The sequence below is a fragment of the Lactuca sativa genome, chromosome 4 (assembly GCF_002870075.4).
Source record: "Lactuca sativa cultivar Salinas chromosome 4, Lsat_Salinas_v11, whole genome shotgun sequence".
Taxonomy (NCBI): domain Eukaryota; kingdom Viridiplantae; phylum Streptophyta; class Magnoliopsida; order Asterales; family Asteraceae; genus Lactuca; species Lactuca sativa.
In genome coordinates this window covers 383239071-383248956 of record NC_056626.2, presented here as the reverse complement: position 1 = coordinate 383248956, position 9886 = coordinate 383239071, and the positions used below count along the sequence as shown (strand labels likewise).

Sequence of the window (9886 nt, the reverse complement as noted above, 5' to 3'; positions counted from 1 at the left end):
AAGTACACAAAACATAAGAATTTGACATAATTAAATCAATGAAAACTGATCAATTTGATGTATAATCTTCAAAATATTGATCTTCGATCTTCTTTTCTTCCAAAGGGTTGTTTTCCCTCTTCTTTTGCTTTTGAATTCGACTATATCTCTAGAATTTCATATCCAACCTCTTCAAGTCAAATATGTGAAGGGATATTTATAGTTTCCTAAATTTGTGTCCCACGTCGTGAGAATTAAGGTCTCATGTCGTGAGCTTAGACTAAATTGTGTCTGGCAAGGAAACTGCATTCTGCGTAATTATCTTTTGGAAGAATTCCTCTTCACGATGTGAGATTATAATGCTATTGTCGTAAGCTCCATTATTGTGCATATCATCAAGAATTTTCCTTTCTCCACGCCACGGTACTCTGTAGCCACGTCGTATGACTTGTATTTTCATTGGTTTTCTTTCTTTTAAGCCCCATCAAGCTCCTAGCTTCATCTTTAGTCCTTCCAAGTTCCACCTTTTGTGGATTTTGGTCTTTTTCCTTCAAGACTTTCATATTTTGCTGCAAAATGTAATTTAACTCAATAAGTACCAAATATATTTAAAATTAACCAAAATATAGCTTAAAATGTTGTAACGCCCGCAGATTCGGACCAGTCAATTCATAGACAATAAACGCTAAAATATGAATTTTTGATAGAAGATTATTTATGATAAATAATCTTAACCAAAGTTATAATATATGTCATAAAGATTTCATACATATAAATAACGCTGAAATCCGACTTATAACGAAGAAGTTATGACCTGTTGAAATTTCACGATTAAACCGACACGGCTCTGCGTATCGTAAAAAGTAAATTTTTTACAAAATATTTTTTAGCCTTAGCGATCTAAACGAGAGTCATAGTAGACATTAAACCAAGAGTGTGCGTATAGAGAGCATCCAAATATGACTTCGTTAGAGGAAGTTATGATTTTTCTAAGATTCAGCGTAACAATATACAGCTCGGAAATCAAATTTTAGATCGATTGATTATTAGTCGACACAATCTAAACGAGAATTGAATATCTCGTTAATAGAAGCTCAATGATATAATGACAATCAAAAACGGACGTCGGATGACAAAGTTATGAATTTTTAACGGACTTTAACTGTCTAAATCTGTTAAAATATAACTTTTAAAAATAAAGTCAAAATTAGCCGACGAAGTCTAAACGAAAGTTGTATATCTCGTCGATACCTATGCACGTATATAAAGTATTTCAAAAACGGAGTTCGTATGCGAAAGTTACAGATTTTAGAAGATAATTAATTTTCGGATTAACCAGCGAGTGACACGTGGCAAGATCTAGGCCACACTTTCTTCCCCACGGCTTGCCACGAGATCGCGCCATGTAGCATGCATACTCCCAGTGTAAAACAATCACTACAAATAAAATAACATTTAGTGGCACAATTTTTTTATGCCGCTGTAGGAAGTTTTTAGTGGCACATATAGGCATTTGCCACTATATCACCTCAATTTCAGCTTTCTCGCTTCAATTTCCCAAAATTAAAAGGTTTCCGCCACCCCATGTTTATTTTCATTTTCCCTCTTGATCTCTAACTTTTTTGACCTAGTTCCGTCCCTCCCAAAATCGTCACCATCGTCCACCACCCTAAAACCCAAAATCGACCTAAGTTGCAGCTCATTGTTTACGATGCTCTTTCTATGTGCATAAACTTTTCTCACTCCTTTCACATACACCTTACCCTATCCATTACTATCATTACGTCTCTTCCTGCTATGCTCTCTACTGTAAGCAAATTTTTTAACTAGGGTTTGCAAATTATTGTAAGGTCAACTTCTCTTTTTGGTTTTTGTTTTTACTATGTGCTAATTCTTTATTGGGTTGTGGGATTTGAAGATCAATTAATTTGGGAAATAGGTTTTAGATTCAAGTCAATATTTCTTTCTAGTCATTGGTTTTCTGATGAATATTCATTCTATTTGTCTCTTCGACATTTCCAAATTCTCTCTTTGGCTTCTCGGCTTTGAAGATTAATCATTAGTGGAATTTGGTTTCAGATTCAGTGAAAAGTTCTCTTCCGCTCTCTGTTCTTTTTCACTCTCTATTCTCTGATGAACATTATTTGTTCTATTTCATATTTGTTTTATATGATCCGATTATAACTTTTTTAACTTCCTTTGGAAGATTAGGAACTATAGGAATGGGTTTAGGATCATGTCCGGCCCTGACATTTCGGAGACCTTCTGCAAAAACTAAAGTGAGGCCCCATAAAAAATTTCTTGTAAATATTATTAACTACATTTGTTACCACTAATTCAAAATATAAAGTTGCTAAAAAACATCTCATAAATTCACTACCTCAAAATAATGTTTTCACTCATTGGTAATTAAATAAATCTGTAAAACTGTTATAAACAACTTTAAAAAAAATGAACACATTACTATTTTCTAAACATCGACCTTGTGGCATTTTTAGAAGAAAATTCATCTATGAGACTTTCATCTATGTGATTTTTTCTTACTTTTTGGTGAGTTTATAAAAAATAAAAACGTTGTCTAAAATTTATAAAGAAAACATATTTGCATTTTTTTGGATATATATATTTTTGTTAATTTCACTACTACATGACGCCCCAGAAGAACTACCATACAAGGAGCTTACAATAACCAACCACGCCATCACCGACTTTGACAAAGACACTGTGCTGATGCTCGATATGTTTGGCATGATGCAGGAAAACATGTCGGGAGCCATCAAAATATGCAACAAACTCGTGCAAGACCATCGAACACCATGAGAAAGCAGCATCAGCCTCTTTTGCAGCATCAACCTCTTTTGCATCGACTTCTCTGATCTAAAATCATGTAATCACGTTGTAATGAGCAAATCTTTTGCATCCACTTCTATAATCTAAAGTGATGTAATCACTTTCTAATGAACAAATATCTTTTGGTCCACATTCTGTCACACGATCCGTATGTCCAATACAAAGAGAATCACAAAGCAAACAATATCATAAACCCAAAGAAATCAAACCTTTCATCGTTCTCTTTATGCTCCAAAAATAATTTTATTACTTTCAGACGAAACATGTGCCCGTACAACATGCATATGAAAATAACTTCGACAGTAAATGCACAACAATTGGTGTCTAACCCCCGCGTAGCGGGGGACACCATTCTAGTTATTAATAATAATAATAATAATAATAATAATAATAATAATAATAATAATAATTTAACCATTTACATCTATATAATTCTGTTTATTTAATTAATTGATCTGGCAAACTTACAAAATTTAGTGTTTAATTATATAATTACTTGTTATTATTTATCAATCCTATTTCGAAATCAATAAATGGAAACAGACGTTCTATCAATACAGATGTAGTGTGAGAATGTTTTCGCTTACTAAGATATGAAAATAGTAAATTGAATTCCCCATAGTTATTACAACTCAACCACCACATTTATCCCCTATAAAATCACAACCCCAAATCAACGACCCTACCACCAAACACCATACAGACACCATGGAAACCATCATGCATAAGCTTATGGAGCACCTCCAGACCATGAGGACTTCCTTAGTCAATCTCCAACAAACATACACAACAATCAACACACAAATGCAGTCACTACTACATGACGCCCCAGAAGAACTACCATATAAGGAGCTTACAATAACCAACCACGTCATCGCCGACTTTGACAAAGACACCGTGCTGATGCTCGATATGTTTGGCATGATGCAGGAAAACATGTCAGGAGCCCTCAAAATATGTAACAAACTCGTGCAAGACCATCAAACACCATGAGAAAGCAGCATCAGCCTCTTTTGTGGCATCAACCTCTTTTGCATCGACTTCTCTGATCTAAAATCATGTAATCACGTTGTAATGAGCAAATCTTTTGCATCCACTTCTATAATCTAAAGTGATGTAATCACTTTCTAATGAACAAATATCTTTTGATCCACATTTTGTCACACGATCCGTATGTCCAATATAAAAAGAATCACAAAGCAAACAATATCATAAACCCAAAGAAATCAAACCTTTCATGGTTCTCTTTATGCTCCAAAAATAATTTTATTAATTTCAGACGAAACATGTGCCCGTACAACATGCATATGGAAATAACTTCGACAGTAAATGCACAACAATTGGTGTCTAACCCCCTCGTAGCGAGGGACACGATTCTAGTTAATAATAATAATAATAATAATAATAATAATAATAATAATAATAATAATAATAATAATAATTTAACCATTTACATCTATATAATTCTGTTTATTTAGTTAATTGATTTGGCAAACTTACAAAACTTAGTGTTTAATTATATAATTACTTGTTATTATTTATCAATCCTATTTCGAAATCAATAAATGGAAACAGATGTTCTATCAATACAGACGTAGTATGAGAATGTTTTCGCTTATTAAGATATGAAAATAGTAAATTGAATTCCCCATAGTTATTGCAACTCAACCACCACATTTATCCCCTATAAAATCACAACCCCAAATCAACGACCCTACCACCAAACACCATACAGACACCATGGAAACCATCATGCATAAGCTTATGGAGCACCTCCAGACCATGAGGACTTCCTTAGTCAATCTCCTACAAACATACACAACAATCAACACACAAATGCAGTCACTACTACGTGACGCCCCAGAAGAACTACCATACAAGGAGCTTACAATAACCAACCACGTCATCGCCGACTTTGACAAAGACACCGTGCTGATGCTCGATATGTTTGGCATGATGCAGGAAAACATGTCGGGAGCCATCAAAATATGCAACAAACTCGTGCAAGACCATCGAACACCATGAGAAAGCAGCATCAGCCTCTTTTACAGCATCAACCTCTTTTGCATCGACTTCTCTGATCTAAAATCATGTAATCACGTTGTAATGAGCAAATCTTTTGCATCCACTTCTATAATATAAAATGATGTAATCACTTTCTAATGAACAAATATCTTTTGATCCACAGTCTGTCACACGATCCGTATGTCCAATATAAAGAGAATCACAAAGCAAACAATATCATAAACCTAAAGAAATCAAACCTTTCATCGTTCTCTTTATGCTCCAAAAATAATTTTATTACTTTCAGACGAAACATGTGCCCGTACAGCATGCATATGGAAATAACTTCGACAGTAAATGCACAACAACTGGTGTCTAACCCCCGCGTAGCGGGGGACACCATTCTAGTTAATAGTAATAATAATAATAATTCTGTTTATTTAATTAATTGATTTGGCAAACTTACAAAATTTAGTGTTTAATTATATAATTACTTGTTATTATTTATCAATCCTATTTCGAAATCAATAAATGGAAACAGACATTCTATCAATACAGATGTAGTGTGAGAATGTTTTCGCTTATTAAGATATGAAAATAGTAAAATGTTAAATATAATATTGAGATATATGTTTGTTATATCTAAGACTATGTTTGACGTGCTAGCTGAAAAACTAGCTGTTAAATAAAAAGTTAGCTGATAGTTGAAAAACTAGCTGATGAAAAATAACGTTTGGTAAAGCTAGCTGAAATATATAAAATTACATAAAAAGACATGTAGGAGTATGTGTTTCTATAATTAATTAAGGGGTGTATGTGGAAAATTTTAAAAAACTCCTATAAAGCTAGTCTAAGTAGCTTTTCAAAAAGCTAGCTTATAAGCTACTTTTTGGTTTACCAAACATGCAACATAAAAAAGCTCGAAAAATAAGCTAGCTGTGGCGCGCCAAATACAACCTAAATATCAATTTTGTTTTCATATAACACATCCTTTTTCTTTCTTGTTTTAAGTTTCACACATACAGCCACACACACACCTATCTTTTGGCACCCAAAATTTATTCTACATAAAAGAGAATGATACAAATCATGGTTCTTCTCTAGAGAGAATTACTTATCAAATACGATACAAATCTTATGCCCTGTTTGATTTATTGTCCAGTCAAATTTTTTGCTGACCCATTCCAGTCAGTATGTTACCCGGCCCATATGTCTGATTCGGTCCTAAAAATACCTCGACTTGGTCACCGAAAAAAAAAACTGACTAGAAAAATACCCTCACTCCCTTTTCTCTCATTCTCACGTTTTTTTCTCATTCTCAGCTCTAGAAGTCAACGGCTTCTCCCGCCGTCGACATTTCTCTTGGCGCCGGTTCCTCCCACCTCTCCCACCTACCTTCGTATCGTTTCCTCGATCCAGCGCCACTGTCGTCCTACTCACTTTCGCCACTGTTTCATTGCAGCGCCACCGATTTCCTCCAAATTCCGTTTCCTCCGCCGACGCTTTCACTTTATCATCGTCTTCCTCGTCGATTTTCTTCAATATCTGTTTTTTTTGTCCTTGGTTTTGAAAAGAAAAAGAGAAATTCAGCCTGATGTATTAAGGCGAGTTTTTTTTTTTAATCAAGATTGGTTATGATTTGTAATTTATAACTAGTATTTGAGCTCACGCTTTGCCGTGGGTTCCTACGTGTGTTTTTCATGCATATATCATAGCTTAAAAAACACTAAAAGTTTAAAAGAAATAAACATTGAGTGAATTATCAAAAGTTGAGAAGAGTTAAAGGACTATTTTTTTTAAGTTCGATGCCCAGTATATATAAAGTTGAGAAGAGTTTAGAAACTATTTTTGTAAGTTGGATGTTTTTGAATAATCTCTAAAAATGTAGATGACATAACTGTAATAAAAAAAAAGTTGTTGCGGCGGATCCAAACTATTTTTAATTAAATTTAACAATTGTGTTGATAAAAAGTAGGTATATTTGTATTTGTTGGTAGAAAAATATATAAAATCCATATACCATTGCATATACCGATCTTGCAACGTGTATTTATAAAAACATAGTTTTTCAGGATAAAAATGAAAAAAAAAAGTTAAAGGGCTTCAAATGGCAAGTAAAAAAAAAGTATCTATTGTAATATCATATGTATTATACGGATAAAAAAACGAAAAAAAAAAAAAGTTGCAAATGACAAGTTAATTGGGTCGTAAGGGTAAAAAGGTGGAAAAAACATGTTTCTAAGTGGGTGACTTATGAATTAGAACGTAAAACTGTAAGGACAATTTATTTAAGTTAATATCAAAACAATTCAAAGATTAAATTCTACGGCATCTAATTTTTGTACATGGTGCATTTTAGGCAGCACTTTTAGCTATAGCGTTCTTATCTTACAAACTAATGTTTACTTATTGTATATATTTATAATGTTTGTAGGGCTAGTAAAGTGGCTAAATTTATGATTGTTCACTGGTGCAGATACTTTGAAGCTCAATTGGAATAAATGATTCATGAAATTAGTATCGTGGCTCTCAATCAACACATATTAGTGATAACAAATCAGTCCCTAACATCACTAATAGTTACATTAGGTATAGTGATATATTGCGACTTGTGAGGCACAAACCATGAAGCCTGGTTTAACGTTCTCTGACCAAAAAATGTCAAATATGGTCCATTTGTTTGGCATATTTTGTGCAGGGGAAAATGGAAGCCTATGGTGCAATTGTTAAATCATGAGATTATTACTTTATTTGATTTTTTTACATTATATCATCTTAGAAATCCATCAATAATTCATATATGTTGAAATTTTTTGTTGGTAACAGTAGATTCTTACAAGCATTTGCATAAGAATCACGTGATCATATGCTAAAATCTATCAAGTAGTCACATGATTCCTTGTGCTTTGTTTTCAGCTGAAGATGTTCCTTACCATGCTATGCCAAAATACTATACTTTTGATGAAGGTGCATATGGGCTAAAGATGACATGAAATGTTGTAAAGAAAGTAAAAAAGTTTCGATGTTGTAATAGAATGAAAAAAAAGGGTTCAGTTTTGTATATTGTTATTTTTCTGTGTTTATAAAGAATAAAAGTATTAAAAGTTCGATGTAATAGATTTCCAATCACACTTCTCATATAAATTTTTTGTTATGCCAAACTTTAGAATTGACTCTTAGCACAAGAGAGACAATATAATGATAATATGGTTATTTTTTATCATAAACAATATGATTTCAATTAGACGTGGATTCAGTAGAAATTTTAAATCAGTCAACAACTATAAAATAAAACGACCTTATTTATAAGTACGAACACAAAGGAAATATTATTTACATATCAAATAATCCAGCATTTCCATAAAAAGGATAAAACTTCTATTAGAAACTCATAGAATGCTATCTATTAAACAATACTCAGAACGCATAATTGGATCTCAAAAATTTTAAACTATTTATAGGAATCCCAACCATTTTACCATGTACGATTTATTCATGCTACAATTACAATACCCATAATTGTAATACGCGCGTATGTATGGAAAGGTTACTTCAAAAGGTTATGCAGTAATAATATTAAATATATACGAGTTTAATCAAGGGGAGGTTTTCGCCGGTGGGACTCCTGGTACCGGAGGTACTGGAGGTAGCGGAGGTAGCGGAGGTAGTGGAGGCAGAGGAATTGGGAACGCCGGCGGTGGTGGCGGCGGCGGTGATGGAATCAAACCTGGTACAGGTGGAAAGGGCAATGGTGGAAACATCGATGATGGTGGTGATGGAACGAGGGGAGGAAACAATGATGGTGGTGTTGATGGAACGAGGGGAGGGAACAGTGACGGTGGTGGTGTTGGAATGACGGGAGGAATCAATGACGGCGGCGATGGCACAAACGGCAGCGGTGGGAACAGTGGCGGTGGAAACGGGAAACCAAAACTTTTTTGATCGGCCAATCTATCGGATTCCGATGATTTTTGGCGGGTAACAGGTGGAAGTGGAATACCAGGGAGCTGTGGTAGCGGGGGAATTAGAGGTGGCATGGGTACATCCGGCACCGGAAGAGGAGGTAAAATACCTCCACCGATCGGCGGCAAGAACGGCGCAGGAATATCAGGAAGCGCCGGTGGAAAACCTTTTCCGATAGTATCTTTCTGGTTACACAATTCGGGCTTAAAAGTGAAAAACCCAGCTGAGAAAACATGAGTCCCCGCCTTCTTCGACTTAAAACGAATCTCCGACGATGTGGCGGTGGCAGCCACCGCACAGTACGGCTGGCCGCTGCTAATCAATCTCACTGAACACCCTTTGATTTTCTCCACACTTCTACCAACTGAAACCGGCAGTTTAGCTTCAAACTCACCCTTCTCGTTCGTCTTCACTTCTACCCGGAAACTCTGCTTCCCACCATCGCCGCCGCATTCCACCGCCACCTTCGCACCTAAACAAACAATACAACACCCATTAACAAAAAAAACCCCCTAGATAAACCAATATACGTACATATCACAAGATGAACGACAAGAACCTGAAATGAAATGGGTGGATTTGGATACTTTTTGACGGAAGCAAGTGTCACAATAGACAGTTCCGACGACAATGGCTGGAGAGTGCAGCTGTTTCCGGTGTCTGGCATCCGCGACGCCATTAATGGAGAAACAAAGGAGCACCACCATGAATGAAACCCATGAAGACATTCTGGAAATTGTGTAAGTTCTACTGGTGAAGAAGCAGTTGTTTTTATAGGGGAATTATTCACGAGGGTTTGGATTCATTATGTCAATCATGCAAAAACCAGTATAACTCCAAACCAAACTAGCAGTGAATGAGCTATTCAGCTATTGTAAAAAAAACATCGTAACCGCAAAAGAAACAGTTTTGACATAAATTAATATTGGAACTCACGATCTTTAAATTTGTTCCGAAATTTAGACTTTTTTATTTAATGATAACAAATTTTGATTATTTTCGGTTTATTTCTATTTAATATTTTTTTTATTGATAATAATATTTTTCTATCCTATCAATCCTTCTACCCATTTAAATGATGATATGTGTT

The 9886-nt window shown here is 34.8% G+C and overlaps 1 protein-coding gene across 1 annotated transcript; it reads right to left on the bottom strand.

Annotated features, from left to right (window-relative positions):
- Positions 1–8117: 8117 nt before the first annotated feature.
- Positions 8118–9549, bottom strand: LOC111885663 (extensin). The gene is made up of 2 exons (XM_023881911.3): positions 9356–9549; positions 8118–9268 (listed from the first exon to the last, which is right to left on the bottom strand). The coding sequence occupies exons 1-2, from the start codon at positions 9522–9524 to the stop codon at positions 8430–8432; spliced, it is 1008 nt and encodes a 335-aa protein (XP_023737679.1). The 5' UTR covers positions 9525–9549; the 3' UTR covers positions 8118–8429.
- Positions 9550–9886: the final 337 nt, after the last annotated feature.